The 17,655-nt window shown below is 38.9% G+C and overlaps 1 protein-coding gene across 1 annotated transcript; it reads left to right on the plus strand.

Moving 5' to 3' along the window:
* The first annotated feature begins 7,410 nt into the window (after window positions 1-7,410).
* On the plus strand, window positions 7,411-17,135 carry LOC135633413 (uncharacterized). The gene is made up of 3 exons (XM_065142838.1): window positions 7,411-7,948; window positions 10,269-11,294; window positions 16,869-17,135. Exons 2-3 carry the CDS (start codon window positions 10,274-10,276, stop codon window positions 16,871-16,873), a joined length of 1,026 nt encoding a protein of 341 aa, XP_064998910.1. The 5' UTR covers window positions 7,411-7,948; window positions 10,269-10,273; the 3' UTR covers window positions 16,874-17,135.
* Window positions 17,136-17,655: the final 520 nt, after the last annotated feature.

The following is a 17,655-nucleotide window of genomic DNA, read 5'->3' on the forward strand; positions in this document are numbered from 1 at the left end:
CCCTTGATAGGAGGTGGCACCGCTTGAGCTCAGTCTTCGAGCTCTGCCAAGCGGTGCAACCGCCTTAGTCAGGAGGTACAATCGCTTGAGCTCGATCTTCGAGCTCTGGCAAGAGGTGCAACCGCCCCTGATAAGAGGTAGCACTGCCTAGAGGCTCAGTCTTCGAGCTCTGCCAAGCGGTGCAACCGCTCTAGTCAGGAGGTGCAACCGCCTGATCCCGGAATTTCGGGAATTGACAGTTTTGAGCTCCAAATTTGAACTAGGATGGGGCCTATAAATACCCCACCCTTTCAGCATTGTAAGGGCATGAACTAACACCGAAATCTTGATCCTTTCTATGATCCTTAGAGCTCAAAATTGTTGTAAAGGCCAAAAGATCTTCTCCCTCTATTCTTCCAAGTTCTGAGTTGTAAAGAGAGGAGAGAAAATTTCTGTAAGGGTTGTCTCCTAAGCCCGTCAAAAGGAATGAAACTGTAAAAGGGTGGTTGGCCTTCGCCTATTGAAGGAAGGCCTCTAGTTGACGTCGGTGACCTCGTCGGTGGAGGAAGCCAAAAGTGGAGTAGGTCAAGATTGACCGAACCACTCTAAATCTCGGTTTGCATTTACTTTGAGCATATTATCTTTACTTCAAACCTCCTCCGAAGCTTACTGCTTTCTGTGCATAAACGATCGTGTTTCAAGCCTTTCACTTTCCGAATCAGCGTTTAGACGTAAATCTGTTTTTTTCGTATGATCATCATATTTCAGATTGCGTTTACGTTTTGAGCTCTACCATAACTGCAAACTGCCTTTATACTCTTGCTTAAACTGTATCTTGCCTAATCAAGTGATTTACGAATCAACATTTAGACGTAAATCAGTTTCTTTATACGAACATCGTATTTCAGTTTGCGCCTATATTCTGGTTTTCATCATAGCTACAAACCGCCTTCATAGATTGACTTTAACATCATTCTTGCTTAGAATCGGCTTTCACACAGAAATCGTTTTTATCGTTCGAACGCAGTTTCGTTTTAATCGTAGAAAGTTTTTCACTACACTAATTCACCCCCCCCCCCCCCCTCTTAGTGCTCTTGATCCTAACAATTGGTATCAGAGCGAGGTTAACTCTCAAACGGATTAAAACCCAAGAGAGATGGCATACGCCGGAAACTAAGAGGGCCATTCTATTACACGTCCACCCATGTTCAATGGAATGGACTACACTTATTGGAAAACTCGAATAAGAGTTTTCTTGATCTCTATGAATTTGGATTTATGGAATATCATTGAAAACGGTTTTCAACTTCCCTCTAAACCGATGAACGAATGGTCGGTTTTGGAGAAGAAGTATTTTTCTTTAAATGCAAAGGCTATGAATGCCTTATTTTGCGCTTTGGACAAAAATGAGTTCAATCAGATTTCTACGTGCGAAACGACTTTTGACATTTGGCGAACACTTGAAATCACGCACGAGGGAACTAGTAGAGTCAAAGACTCGAAAGTTAACATTTTATTGCATGATTTTGAGCTTTTACGAATGCAACCAAGCGAGACTATAGGCGACATGTACACCCGTTTCACGGATGTCGTCAATAGTTTAAGAGCTCTTGGAAAATGGATTTCGGATTTTGAACTCGTAAACAAGATTTTGCGTTCTCTTTCTAAGAAGTGGGATTCAAAAATAACTGCAATACAAGAAGCTAAAAACCTAAACAACTTACCACTTGAAGAACTAATTGGTTCGTTGATGATATATGAAATAGTGCACATGCACATAATGAACATAATGAACAAAGTCACCTTCCAAAGAACAGGACGGATTTGGAACTCTGGACAAATGAATACCACTTGAGCGATGACTCAAGTGATGAGGACAATGATGAACTTGAACTTCGAACACTAAATCTTAATAAGTTTATTAAACAAAAATCTAAAATAGATAATGAACTTGAACAAAGGAAAAGGCCAAAGAAGAGGAAGGCAACCAAGGATGAATGAAGAACTTCCAAAGGTGAAACGGCGAATTGGGCTTTGACGGGCTTCGACTACAAGGTAAGTAACTCAACTCTCTTGAATTATTTTGAAATTACTTGATGCTCTCATGATGTATTTTCTTTTTTAGTTTAGAATTAATGTTTAAAAAAAAAATATGATGAAAATGCAAAATTTATGATCATGCTAGTAGTTTTGAAAACAATCATGAAAAATACATATTTTATGATAAACAAACAAAATGATTTTGATTGAAAATATGAAATCATGCTTGATGATATAATGATGTTTTGATACCATGATTTTATTCTATGCATGAGATTTTAAAAATCGTGTTTATTGGTTTTATAATTATGGATGATGAATCTTGCGATTTTCGATTTTCACGGTAATGAAAGTGCCTTATTGATCTTTGTCGTAATAAAACTTGCACTTTCGATTTTAAAACATGCTACATGTTTGGCATAGATGAAATAAAATCATATGAACTAAAACAACTAAAAAGAGGAAAGTATTTTTCTTGAAAATTTATTTTTCTCTACCATATTGACTTTTTCACTAAGAGATCAATAAAATTATCTATGTCATTTTGAATCTCTTGAAAGTAATATTGAGATTTTGATGATGTGTTCTTATTGAAATTTATTGAAATGAATTGTGATTTCTTGGAATTATAACTTGAGAATTCTTTTTATAAATCAAAATAACTTACTGTGATTCTTTCTTTTTGCTATCTAAAAAGAATCATAATATGTCTCTTAATATTCATAATTTGTCTACATGATTCGTAAATCTCATTACCAACTCTTCTTGATATTCCTTATGTGATGATATGAATACATGAAATATTCATTAATTTATTTTGATGTATACAAATGAAAAGTTATGATCATACATAGTAAAATATAATTTGACAAAATTGATACCATCATGATATGAAGCATTTCTGATTTGCAACGATGCATGCAATACTTGAGCTTTTTAATTATGATGTGATGTATTGTATATGATGTAAATCATGATTTAAAATGCTATGAGTTGTTACTAAAATGATGTATGTTGATTTAATGTCATGAATACTCTAAATGATGAATGTTTGGTATCATGATCAAAATGTTGATAAATAGTTAAAAATTTAAGTATCATGTATGATATGCTCATCATGCATGAATGAAATATAAGGTTTTTGAAATTGTGCATGTTCGAATTTGAAAATATAATGATGCACAAATAAGATTGAAACCTTCTCTTATCATGATTTAGAAATTAATGTAAAGGGTCTTCCCTTCTCTTTCCCAATGACATAGGGGGAGAAAGAGTTGCTAATGTACATATCTCAAAGAGAAAATTGCTAGCTTTCGTGTCTTAAAATGTTGAAAATTTTTTGCTAGCTTATATATTGTAAACTTGCTATCGTACTATCATGATGATGAGCATGTCTTATCTTCATAATTGTATTTGAAAAACTATGGCAAAAATATGTCCGAATGAATGAACTTGTTAAAATTAATTTTCGGACTTTCTTGATTGAATGATCAAATCACTCGACTGCCATGATGATTTTACACAATTACATGCCCTAATAACAGGTTGGAAATTATGTGCTTTGGATACAAAAATTTCCATGATAATAAGCATGTTTTGTCCTCATGATTGTATTTGAAAATCAATAGCACAGCCTTGTCCGAATGCATGAAAGTGTTAATGTCATTTTCGGATTCTCTTAACTATTGGCATCCTAACAATTGGATTTTCGAATTATCCTCTTCCAGACTTAATAAGCATATGTCATATCAAGTTTAATTCATATCATTAATTTTTGACATATGGAATCAATTAGCAAATACATCTCTTATACACTTATCATGTGAACAATATTTTGTTTTGAGAAATGGATTTGATGAAATGATTCCTACTTATAAATTCCTTCTTGAAAAAGGAAGTCATTTTTACGTACAAGGATTTGATACATATCTTGATACTTGTAAAAATGAAGCGTGCTTTAATATCTTATCGATTTTAACTTCATTCGAGTAAGCTCAGAAATAGCTTTCTCCCATCATGCAAAAAGAAAATAACAAATAAAATGGAAGAAGTTTTCAAAGCTATCTCCATGTCATGTTTTCCTTGAAATGTTTGAATATTTGGTATCTTATCACTTTTTGTTGAAAAATGACATGAACTTGCTTATGGCATCGCACTTATATTTAAAATTTGCTTATATCGTTCTCCTTTTTGTTGACGACAAAGGGGGAGAAATATATGAATTGATGCTATGAACACTGATGCTATGATTGCCAAATTTGCATTATGCCATGTCTGCATCATGTGATAAGATGTCAAGAACTTGTATCATAATTTTACGCGTTGATATCTTACCATGTGATGAAATGCTACAATTGATAAACACTTGAAATATTTGCGTTATGATATCAAAAGCTTACATCGTAATTTTACATGTTGATATTTGATAATAGCAAACTTGCATGATGATAAAACTTGATATTATGTTTTTCATGCAATGAGTTGAACCAATATCACAAACGCTTGATTGTGGTATTTCTCCTTTCTGTTGATGACAAAGGGGGAGAAGTATGATGTTATGCATAAGTTTATGCATAAGTTCATGATGACGTGTTGCAAGTATTCATGATGAATATTGCAATGACTTGAATTCAGTTTGAATTCAAGATTTTATCTATATGGCATATTGATAGGGGGAGTTTGTTTAAACTCCGGGAGTTAAGGTTAACTCTGTCATCAAGTAGTTGTCATCATCAAAAAGGGGGAGATTATTGAATCTCGTATTTTGATGATGAAACTACTTGATATATGTTTATGATTTAATCTGCGTTTTAAGTGACGTAGGATGCTTCGATCAGGATGAGACAATTAAAGCAGGAAAATCATGTTGTGCTGGAGGAACATGTCAGAAGATTGGACGTCAGGCCGGTGGATCGGTCGACATATCGACAGAAGCCTTCGGGTCGTGGACTTGGGCATCGGGCCAAAAAGAGCAGGTATTGTGCCAAGGATATCGGAGTTGCGGAGTCAACTGGCCGATTGGGCAATAGGTTGCCGGAGAGGACGATGCGCCGAAGAATCGGACGAAGCATCGAGGGACCAATGACATGTCGGACAACTTGGTTAATTGCTTAGGATTAATTGTCTCGATCGAAGTTTTGTTTTAAGTGTGCAGGATTAACTACGATGGAAGAAAGACATGCAGTAGGAGTTGCGCCGGAGTCAAGACAATGATCACGTTGGGAGTTCGAGAGTTCGACGGAAGTTCGGACAGTCATCGGAGGTTCTACGGGAACAAATCTGAGAAGTCCATAAGCTTACAAAAGAAGCTCGTTGGAACTCTCCAAGTGGATCGTCGCAAGTCCAGGAGTTTGCCGGAAGTCCGCAGGAGCATCACCGAGGGTTCATCGGATGATCGACGGAAGTTCGCCGAAAGCTCGCCGGAAGAAGCGATTGACGCACCGGAGCAAGTTGCAGTAAACGTCCTAGAAAATATCATAGTTAGCACAATGATTAAGTTGAAAATGGGAGGTGATCCCATTAACTTAATCTTGGGGCAATTGGGCCCCTAAAAAACCCAAATTGGGCCGAATGGATCAACCCATTCGGACCCTGATTGCTATGGGAGGTGCAACCGCCCAGGCCAGGAGGTAGCACCACCTAGGCTAAGTCTCCGAGTGAGACTGGGCGGTGCAACCGCCCCAGCCAGGAGATGGCACCGCCTGGGCTCAGTCCCCGAGCGAGATTGGGCGGTGCAACCTCCCTTGACAAGAGGTGGCACCGCTTGAGCTCAGTCTTCGAGCTCTGCCAAGCAGTGCAACCGTCTCACTCAGGAGGCGCAACCGCCTGAGCTTGGTCTTCAAGCTCTAGCAAGAGGTGCAACCGCCCCTGACAAGCGGTAGCACCGCCCAGAGGCTCAGTCTTCGAGCTCTGCCAGGCGGTGCAACCGCTTCAGTCAAGAGGTGCAACCGCCTGATCCCGGAATTCCGGGAATTGATAGTTTTGAGCTCCAAATTTGAACTGGGTTGGGGCCTATAAATACTGTTAGGATCGAGAGCACTAAGAGGGGGGGGGGTGAATTAGTGCAGCGGAAATCTTACAGTAATTTAAAAACGAAAGCTGCGTTCGTCCGATAAAAAACGATTTCGATATAAAAGCAGAATCACAGTGCAGTTTGCGTCTAAGCGCAGTTTTGCGTCTAAGCGCAGTTTGCGTCTAAACACAGTTTGCGTCTAAGCACAGTTTGCGTCTAAGCACAGTTTGTGTCTAAGCGCAGTTTGCGTCTAAACTCAGTTTTACGTCCAAACGCAGTTTTACGTCTAAACGCAGTTTTATGTCTAAACATAGTTTTACGTCTAAACGCAGTTTTGCGTCTAAACGCAGTTTTACGTCTAAACGCAGTTTTGCGTCTAAACGTAGTTTTACGTCTAAACGCAGTTTTACGTCTAAACGTAGTTTTGCGTCTAAACGTAGTTTTACGTCTAAACGTAATTTTACGTCTATATGTAGTTTTGAACCTTGAAAAGCGTTTTACGTAGAAAGCAGTTTGCAGTTATAAATGGAATCCGAATGTAAGCGTAAACTGCAGTGTGAAGATCGTACGAAAACACGATTTACGTTTGAATGCAGATTCTGAAAGATCAGAGCTTAGAAACTCGTTCGTAAAGGCGCAGAGGACAGTAGCAATGTAGGAGGTTTGCAGTAATGATAAAGTGCTCAAGGTAAAAGCAAACCAGAGATTTAGAGTGGTTCGGTCAGTCTTGACCTACTCCACTTTTGGCTTCCTCCTCCGACGAGGTCACCGACGTCAACTAGCTGCCTTCCTTCAATGGGCGAAGGCTAACTGCCCTTTTACAGTTTCTCTCCTTTTGACAGGCTCAGGAGACAACCTTTACAGATCCTTTCTCTCCTCTCTTTACAACTCAAGACTTGAAGAACAGAAGGAGGAGAACTTTAGGACTTTACACAAATTTGAGCTCTTAGAATCACTGAAAAGATCAAGAATTCGGTGTGGATCTGTTGTCAATTCAGTGTTGAATGGGTGGGGTATTTATAGGCCCCAACCCAATTCAAATTTGGAGCTCAAAACGATCACATCCCGGAATTCCGGGATCAGGCGGTTGCACCTCTTGACTGGAGAGGTGGCACCGCCTGGCAGAGCTCGAAGACTGAGCTCAGGCGATTGCACCTCTCTGCCAGAGCTCGAAGACTGAGCTCGGTGGTTGCATCGCCTGGCAGAGCTCGAAGTCTGAGCTCGGTGGTTGCATCACCTGGCAGAGCTCGAAACTGAGCTCAGGCTGATGCACCTCTCTGCCAGAGGTGGTTGCACCTCTCTGCCAGAGCTCGAAGACCGAGCTCAGGCGATGCATCTCCTGTCTAAAGAGGTTGCACCTCTCTGCCAGAGCTCGAAGACCGAGCTCGGTGGTTGCACCTCTTGGCAGAGCTCGAAACTTGAGCTCTGGCGGTGCTACCTCTTGACAGAGGAGGTTGCACCGCCCAGTCTCGCTTGGAGACAGATGTAACACCCCTCATTTCCGAATGTTCGTATAATTTTTTTTGGTGATAATGTAAGCATCTATTTTAATTGACAAAAGAAATAGAGTATGAATCAGAGGTAACTTATTTTTAAGATTTGGGAGATCTGTTCAAAAAAAAAAAAAAAAAAAAGAAAAAGAAAGAATCTGAGGACCTATATGTAAACCCTAAGGACCTAATCGTGAATATGATAAAAACGAGGACTAAACTGCAAAATGCACCAAATGACAAATTCCACCGCTTAAGCCTCTCTGCCTTCGTTGTTAAGGAAGCAGAGGAGGCAGCTCGTGGGTGATCAGGGAAAGAAAAGAAGAAGAAGAAGAAGAAGAAGAAGAAGGAGAAGAGAAAGAAAATTTGGGGCTTTTAGGGTTTTTGCTTAAATCTTGTTACTTCGGGTCAAAATTTGCAAAGGCAAGTGTTCTAACCCCAATCCTACATAAGTATTAGACTCTGTTTTTATGTTGATTCAAAATAAATTGGAAGATTTTTATTTAGAAACTGATATGTTCCTCTTTGGACATAGAACTATGGATTCTGAAAGTTTTCGGTAAACTGACCCCTAAGCACTGTTTCGGCCCTAAGTTTTAGTACAGAATGAGAATTCAGGCAGGAACTATTTTTGTTTGAAATTAGACTCGTATGTCTTTCTTTTGACACCGATTTTGTAGATTTTAGACACCGAATACTTACCCAAAAATTTGTTTCAAAAGAGCCTATAGACGCTGTAAAACAGAGTTCAAGATTTCTGACCTTTCGAAACTAAAACGCCTATAACTCCCTGTTGAAAATTCTGATTTGTACCAAACTGATTTTATCTGAAACTAGACTTGAAATCCTCTCTTTTGACGTATAGTTTGAAAATTTTGGAGTTCAATTGCTCACCCTATCGTCTGTTGAATCCGATCCTATAAAGTCCGCAAACCAGTGATTGTGATTTTGACCTTATGTTACCAAATCAGAGGTAACTCTGTGTTGGGAGCCCTGTTTCATATGAAATCTGTTCCATCCGAATATAGATTGATATATGGTTCGACCATAGCCTTCTTGTGGGTATTGGAGCATAATTGTTATTCTGAAATATTTGTTTGATGTGCCACTGGAATTCTGTCCGAAATCGAGCTTTGGTCGATTTCGCGTATTCTGTTCCATTTCCTTTGGATACCTGAATTCGCCTAATCTTCTTATTGGAATTGAGCTGGTTATGATTGCTTGGAATCCCTGTACACTCTTGCTTTCAATTCTTTCCCTAAAATGAATATTTTGTGAGAGATTTGTTCCTTGCATCACATTGTTTTTGAAAAGGCACATGTACGTTTGGTTGTTCCGCGTGTGCTTCCGTTATATGCTGCAATTTGTTGAAACTGTCCTTTTGTACTCTGGTGTGTGGGATTGTCTGGACCTTTGCCAGAAATGGTAAAGGGTATGCGCTGATTTGCCCGCTTTGTGGGGTCCCGCTTTGTAGGATATTCTGATATGCGCTATTTTCCCGCTTTGTGGGGTCCCGCTTTGTGGGATATTGCTTAGAGCCTGCGATGCTCTGCCGGCCCCTTTGACTTCACCTAGACGTGGGTGGATGGTGCTCCCAGACGTGGGAGACTTTTGTCAGGTGGTCATTCAGAAATGGATGAATCACATTCTGACTGAGATCCCACTACACCCTCTATATGTTTGATATGATATCCAGAGTTTTTGTGAGTTATTTCTGTTCGTACTCTGGATAGTTATGATATGATTGCAACGTCAAGGACGACGTTTGAGCTTTGGTACGACATATGAGTTTGATATGCTATGAAATGCTTCATTCACTGTTGATTTTGCTTCGTAATGTTCCATATGTCGTTGATGTGATTTGGAACATTTTATATGCCATTGATAAGCTCCGATATGTTTCCTTTGTTTCTGATATGCTCCAATTACTCTATGCCCCATCTGTCAGGAACCAAATATGTATGATTAAAAAGGACAATTATGATTCTGCTCCTAATGATATTATGTATACGAAATCGTATATTCTGCTTTGTGTTTGAAACTGCATCTCTTTGGAAATTGTACTATTTTGATATGGATATGTTAGTCACTTGCTGAGCTCTTTATGCTCACCCCATTTGTTGATAAATTTTTCAGGATAGCGTATCGCTTGCTTAAATGTTAAGAATGGGCTGAGGCAGTGGAAAATTTAGAAGACGTTGGGCAGAACTTTTGTTAGCATATATGTAGTTGTGTATAAGCTACCTTGCATCTAATGAAAAGTGACTATGAATCTAAACCGGTGGATTTTGTGTAAGTTAAAGGATCCCTCATGTATAGGGTTTTGGAATGTTAAATTAAATTCGTGTAATGATATGAACTTATGGTAAATCGATGATTGTGGTGACTGCATAGATTTCCCCACTTGTGGATTTATATTGTGGTATTTATTTTGATGTGTTGAGTTCAGATTGTATAAATTATCGAGTGATGTGTGCTATGTTTATGAATTGCACAGGGTTATGAATTGGTAAATTATAGAAGTGAAATTCTTGATCTGAATGTTTTCTTAGTGACCTCAAATGTGTGTTTGGATCCTGGGTTAGTTGTGATGAAAAATTTTAAATATCATGGATATTTTTAGGGGCGTGACAGAGGTGGTATCAGAGCCTGATTTGAGAATCACTAAGAATATTATCTTTATTTGAGGTTTATTGACTGTCATTAGAGATTGATCGAAGAAAATGTTCTTTTGATGTTTTAGGAAGCGAGGATGACGAGATCATCTGGTTCTCCTGTTGCATCTACTGCTGATCAATTGAGTGGTATTATGCGGACTTTGGAGACTATGGCACATGTGATGCAACAACAACAACAACCTGCCCAACAAGGAAATAATGATGGGACAGAGACATCAAACCAGACGGGGTTGGGAATTGGACAGTTTAAGAAGCTTAGTCCTCCCAGTTTCAGTGGTGAGTCTGATCCAATGGTGGCGGAACGGTGGATGATGCAGATAGAGAAAATATTTGATGCCTTTAATTACTCTGATGAACGAAAGGTTTTTCTTGCCACCTTTATGCTGGAGGGAGAAGCTAAACACTGGTGGAGAATGATTAAGAGGATGTCTGAAATCAAACATGAGCCAATGACATGGAAGTTATTCCAAGAAAAGTTTAACGATAAATATTTTTCAGAATGTATGAGAGAGCAAAAAGAATTGGAGTTCTTGAATCTTATCCAGGGAAGTATGACGGTTACAAAGTATGAATCTAAATTTACTGAGCTCTCCAGGTTTGCCACACATATGACTGATGATGAATCTAGAAAGGCAAGAAGGTTTGAAAGGGGATTACGGCCGGCAATAAGAAGCCGAATGTCAGCTTTAAAATTACAAACATATGCTGATACGGTAGAAAGAGCTTTGAAAATTGAAAGAGACATGGAGGAAATTCAAGAAATCATTGGCAAGAACCAAAGGGACAAATTTACTAGCAAAAGCAGGAGAGTAAATGAATACGAAGATAGTAACAAGAGGTTTAAGACATCTGGATTTGAGAAAAGGAAACCATGGGGGAGGACTCAGTTATGTGAAAAATGCGGGTTAAATCATGAGACAAGTCGGTGTTTTCGGGTGACTGGAGCATGTTTTAATTGTGGAAAGCTAGGTCATCAAATAAAAGATTGCCCACTGAACAGGAAAAGAGAGCCACTGTCTCCTAGACCCTCAGCCCATGCTAGAGTATACGCTATCACTGAACAAGATTCTAGAGCTTCTAAATCAGTGGTGGAAGGTATTCTTCATGTTTCTAAAAGAAATGCAAAAGTTTTGTTTGATCCCGGCTCCAACTTATCGTTTGTTTCAAAATACTTTGCTTGTCACTTGGATATTCCACCTAAACCCCTGGATTATATGTTATATGTAACAACTGCTGTTGGAGATTCATTGGCAACAAACTTGGTCTACCCATCTTGTTTGATCTCTATTGGAGACCACGAATTCCTTGCTGATTTGATTCTTCTAGAGATCCAGGGCTTTGATATTATACTCGGCATGGATTGGTTATCTTCTCATCACGCTAGTATTGATTGTTACAAAAAAATAATTACCTTCTGCATACCAGATCAGCCTATATTTTTCTTTGAGGGCATTAAGCATGATTTGCCTCCTTGCTTAATATCCGCACTTCAAGCTTATCATCTTATGCAGAAAGGTTGTTTTTGTTATATGGTGTGTGTAAAGGAGCATTCAAATCAGGAAACCCACCTAGATGAAATTTCAGTGGTCAAAGAATTCCCTGATGTATTTCCAGATGACTTGCCTGGTTTACCTCTAGATAGAGAGGGTGAATTTGCTATTGATCTAGCCCCCAGTACAACCCCAATATCTAAGCCTCCCTACAGAATGGCACCACTTGAGCTAGAAGAATTAAAGAAGCAAATACAAGAATTATTAGATAAGGGTTTCATACGACCCAGTGTATCCCCATGGGGTGCTCCGGTACTTTTAGTGAAGAAGAAGGATGGAACATTGAGGCTTTGTATTGATTATAGACAGTTGAATCAGGTGACCATCAAAAACAAATATCCTATACCTAGAATTGATGATTTGTTTGATCAACTGCAAGGTGCACAAGTATTCTCTAAGATTGACCTGAGGTCAGGTTACTATCAGTTAAAGATCAAGGAGGAGGATATTTCAAAAACAGCTTTTAGAACTCGATATGGTCATTATGAATTCTTGGTGATGCCTTTTGGTTTGACTAATGCCCCTGCAGCTTTTATGGAACTAATGAATAGGATATTTCAACCGCTCTTGGATATCTGTGTAATTGTATTTATTGATGACATATTGGTGTATTCAAAGAATAATCAGGAGCATGAGAAACACTTGAGAGATGTGCTGTCCATACTAAGAGAAAAGAAGTTGTATGCGAAGTTCAGCAAATGTGAATTTTGGTTGAATGAAGTTGCTTTCTTAGGCCATGTGATTTCAGGGAAGGGCATATCTGTTGATCCAAGGAAAATAGAAGCTGTAGTTGAATGGGAAGTACCAACAAATATAACAGAAGTTAGAAGTTTCTTGGGCATGGCAGGTTATTACAGGAGATTTGTGGAGGGATTTTCTCGAATTGCTCAACCTCTCACCAAACTCACTAAGAAGAATATGAAATTTGTATGGGGCGATGATTGTGAGCAAAGCTTTCAAGAGTTAAAAAGAAGATTAACTAGTGCCCCTATTCTCACTATTCCAAGTGGTAGTGAGGGATTTGTAGTTTATACTGATGCTTCAAGAAAGGGCCTAGGATGTGTTTTGATGCAGGAAGGGAGAGTAGTTGCTTATGCTTCTAGGCAACTTAAAGGTTATGAATTGAATTATCCAACTCATGATTTGGAATTAGCAGCAATCATTTTTGCTCTAAAGATTTGGAGACATTATTTGTATGGTCGACAGTTTGAAATCTTCACTGATCACAAGAGTTTAAAATATATTTTCACCCAGAAGGAGTTGAACATGAGGCAGCGAAGATGGATAGAACTTCTGAAGGATTATGATTGTGCCATCCGTTATCACCCAGGCAAGGCCAATGTTGTAGCTGATGCACTTAGTAGGAAATCTACAAGTTTTATGGCTAGTCTGGTCGTGAAGCAATGGAAGCTAGTAGAAGAAAATTTTGATTTGAAAGCTTTGAGGAAAGAGCAAGACTCGATGATTCTGATGGCCTCCATTCAAGTGCAGTCTGATCTTATGCAACAAATTAAGGAAGGACAATTACGAGATCCACATTTAATCTACTTGAGGAGTGAAGTAGAAAAGGGATTGAAGCCACAATTTCAAATTTCAAAGGATGGCCTATTGAGATTTGGGGAGAGAGTATGTGTACCAAATGAACTAGATATCAAGAATCAAATCCTAAATGAAGGTCATACTTCAAAGTACGCCCTACACCCTGGGAGCACTAAGATGTATAGAGATCTTCAAAGTTATTATTGGTGGGAAGGCATGAAGAAGGAAATTGCAATGTATGTTTCAAAATGTTTAACATGTCAGCAAATCAAAGTAGAACACCAAAGACCTGGAGGGTTGTTGCAACCTTTAGTTATTCCTGAATGGAAATGGGAATGTATTACTATGGATTTTGTTTCAGGACTACCCAGAACCTCGAGGAAGCATGATGCTATTTGGGTTATCATTGATAGGTTAACAAAATCTGCACATTTCCTACCGATTAATATGACTTATTCGCTTGATAGACTTGCAGATTTATATGTCAGTGAAATAGTAAGACTTCATGGTGTTCCAAAGGAGATCATCTCTGATAGAGACTCTAGATTTCTCTCTAGATTCTGGAGAAGATTGCAGGAGTCGATGGGCACTAAAGTTAAGTTTAGTACTGCATATCATCCTCAGACTGATGGTCAGTCAGAAAGAACAATTCAAACACTTGAGGATTTGCTTAGAGCCTATGTTATGGATTGGAAAGGTGAATGGGATAAGGATATTTCACTTGTTGAGTTCACGTATAACAATAGTTATCATTCAAGTATTCAGATGGCTCCTTATGAAGCTTTATATGGGCGAAAGTGCATAACACCTATATGTTGGGAGGAAGTTGGGGACAGAAAGTTGTTAGCACCGGACCTGGTACAAGAAACTACCGAGAAAATTCAAGTTATAAGGAAAAGGTTAAAAGCTGCTCAAGGTCGTCAAAAGAGTTATGCCGATAATAGGAGACGAGATATTGAGTTTGAAATCGGAGATTTTGTATTCTTAAAAGTCTCCCCTTCCAAAGGCATTATAAGGTTTGGGAAGAAAGGAAAGTTAAGCCCAAGATTTATTGGACCTTTTGAGGTTCTTGAGAGGGTTGGTTCTGTCGCTTACAAGATTGCCTTACCACCAGCATTGAGCCATGTCCATGATATATTTCATGTCTCGATGATTAGAAAGTATATGTATGACCCTTCTCACATCATTAAGTATGAGCTGGTGGAGTTCGATAAAGATTTATCCTATGTGGAAGAGCCTATTCAGATTATTGATAAGGAAGAAAAAGTCCTAAGGAATCGGGTCATCCCACTGGTTCAAGTAAATTGGAGACATCATTCTGGAGAAGAGACAACTTGGGAGCTAGAAGAGGAAATGAAAAAGGTGTATCCTCGTCTTTTCATCGAATAGAGGTACGATAAATTTAGAGGACTAAATTTTTCTTTTAAGGGGGGGAGAGTGTAACACCCCTCATTTCCGAATGTTCGTATAATTTTTTTTGGTGATAATGTAAGCATCTATTTTAATTGACAAAAGAAATAGAGTATGAATCAGAGGTAACTTATTTTTAAGATTTGGGAGATCTGTTCAAAAAAAAAAAAAAAGAAAAGAAAAAGAAAGAATCTGAGGACCTATATGTAAACCCTAAGGACCTAATCGTGAATATGATAAAAACGAGGACTAAACTGCAAAATGCACCAAATGACAAATTCCACCGCTTAAGCCTCTCTGCCTTCGTTGTTAAGGAAGCAGAGGAGGCAGCTCGTGGGTGATCAGGGAAAGAAAAGAAGAAGAAGAAGAAGAAGAAGAAGAAGGAGAAGAGAAAGAAAATTTGGGGCTTTTAGGGTTTTTGCTTAAATCTTGTTACTTCGGGTCAAAATTTGCAAAGGCAAGTGTTCTAACCCCAATCCTACATAAGTATTAGACTCTGTTTTTATGTTGATTCAAAATAAATTGGAAGATTTTTATTTAGAAACTGATATGTTCCTCTTTGGACATAGAACTATGGATTCTGAAAGTTTTCGGTAAACTGACCCCTAAGCACTGTTTCGGCCCTAAGTTTTAGTATAGAATGAGAATTCAGGCAGGAACTATTTTTGTTTGAAATTAGACTCGTATGTCTTTCTTTTGACACCGATTTTGTAGATTTTGGACACCGAATACTTACCCAAAAATTTGTTTCAAAAGAGCCTATAGACGCTGTAAAACAGAGTTCAAGATTTCTGACCTTTCGAAACTAAAACGCCTATAACTCCCTGTTGAAAATTCTGATTTGTACCAAACTGATTTTATCTGAAACTAGACTTGAAATCCTCTCTTTTGACGTATAGTTTGAAAATTTTGGAGTTCAATTGCTCACCCTATCGTCTGTTGAATCCGATCCTATAAAGTCCGCAAACCAGTGATTGTGATTTTGACCTTATGTTACCAAATCAGAGGTAACTCTGTGTTGGGAGCCCTGTTTCATATGAAATCTGTTCCATCCGAATATAGATTGATATATGGTTCGACCATAGCCTTCTTGTGGGTATTGGAGTATAATTGTTATTCTGAAATATTTGTTTGATGTGCCACTGGAATTCTGTCCGAAATCGAGCTTTGGTCGATTTCGCGTATTCTGTTCCATTTCCTTTGGATACCTGAATTCGCCTAATCTTCTTATTGGAATTGAGCTGGTTATGATTGCTTGGAATCCCTGTACACTCTTGCTTTCAATTCTTTCCCTAAAATGAATATTTTGTGAGAGATTTGTTCCTTGCATCACATTGTTTTTGAAAAGGCACATGTACGTTTGGTTGTTCCGCGTGTGCTTCCGTTATATGCTGCAATTTGTTGAAACTGTCCTTTTGTACTCTGGTGTGTGGGATTGTCTGGACCTTTGCCAGAAATGGTAAAGGGTATGCGCTGATTTGCCCGCTTTGTGGGGTCCCGCTTTGTGGGATATTCTGATATGCGCTATTTTCCCGCTTTGTGGGGTCCCGCTTTGTGGGATATTGCTTAGAGCCTGCGATGCTCTGCCGGCCCCTTTGACTTCACCTAGACGTGGGTGGATGGAGCTCCCAGACGTGGGAGACTTTTGTCAGGTGGTCATTCAGAAATGGATGAATCACATTCTGACTGAGATCCCACTACACCCTCTATATGTTTGATATGATATCCAGAGTTTTTGTGAGTTATTTCTGTTCGTACTCTGGATAGTTATGATATGATTGCAACGTCAAGGACGACGTTTGAGCTTTGGTACGACATATGAGTTTGATATGCTATGAAATGCTTCATTCACTGTTGATTTTGCTTCGTAATGTTCCATATGTCGTTGATGTGATTTGGAACATTTTATATGCCATTGATAAGCTCCGATATGTTTCCTTTGTTTCTGATATGCTCCAATTACTCTATGCCCCATCTGTCAGGAACCAAATATGTATGATTAAAAAGGACAATTATGATTCTGCTCCTAATGATATTATGTATACGAAATCGTATATTCTGCTTTGTGTTTGAAACTGCATCTCTTTGGAAATTGTACTATTTTGATATGGATATGTTAGTCACTTGCTGAGCTCTTTATGCTCACCCCATTTGTTGATAAATTTTTCAGGATAGCGTATCGCTTGCTTAAATGTTAAGAATGGGCTGAGGCAGTGGAAAATTTAGAAGACGTTGGGCAGAACTTTTGTTAGCATATATGTAGTTGTGTATAAGCTACCTTGCATCTAATGAAAAGTGACTATGAATCTAAACCGGTGGATTTTGTGTAAGTTAAAGGATCCCTCATGTATAGGGTTTTGGAATGTTAAATTAAATTCGTGTAATGATATGAACTTATGGTAAATCGATGATTGTGGTGACTGCATAGATTTCCCCACTTGTGGATTTATATTGTGGTATTTATTTTGATGTGTTGAGTTCAGATTGTATAAATTATCGAGTGATGTGTGCTATGTTTATGAATTGCACAGGGTTATGAATTGGTAAATTATAGAAGTGAAATTCTTGATCTGAATGTTTTCTTAGTGACCTCAAATGTGTGTTTGGATCCTGGGTTAGTTGTGATGAAAAATTTTAAATATCATGGATATTTTTAGGGGCGTGACAACAGAGCCCTGGGCGGTAGCACCTCTTGGCTGGGGCGGTTGCACCGCCCAGTCTTGCAGCCCTAGCGGTTGCACCGCCTGGCTGGGGCGGTTGCACCGCCCAGTCCCGCAGCCCAGGCGGTTGCACCTCCTGGCCTAGGCGGTTGCACCGCCTGGTGCAATCAGGGTCCGAATGGTTCGCTCCATTCGGCCCAATTTGAATCTTTTCAGGGGCCCAATTGCCCCAAGATTAAGCTAATGGGATCACCTCCCATTTTCAAGCTTAATCATCATGCTAACTACGATTAACTC

The sequence above is a fragment of the Musa acuminata genome, chromosome BXJ3-3, assembly GCF_036884655.1.
Source record: "Musa acuminata AAA Group cultivar baxijiao chromosome BXJ3-3, Cavendish_Baxijiao_AAA, whole genome shotgun sequence".
NCBI lineage: Eukaryota > Viridiplantae > Streptophyta > Magnoliopsida > Zingiberales > Musaceae > Musa > Musa acuminata.

Excerpts from the sequence above, each read along its gene's own strand:
- LOC135633413 (XM_065142838.1), top strand. The coding sequence starts at position 10,274 with ATGACGAGATCATCTGGTTCTCCTGTTGCATCTACTGCTGATCAATTG.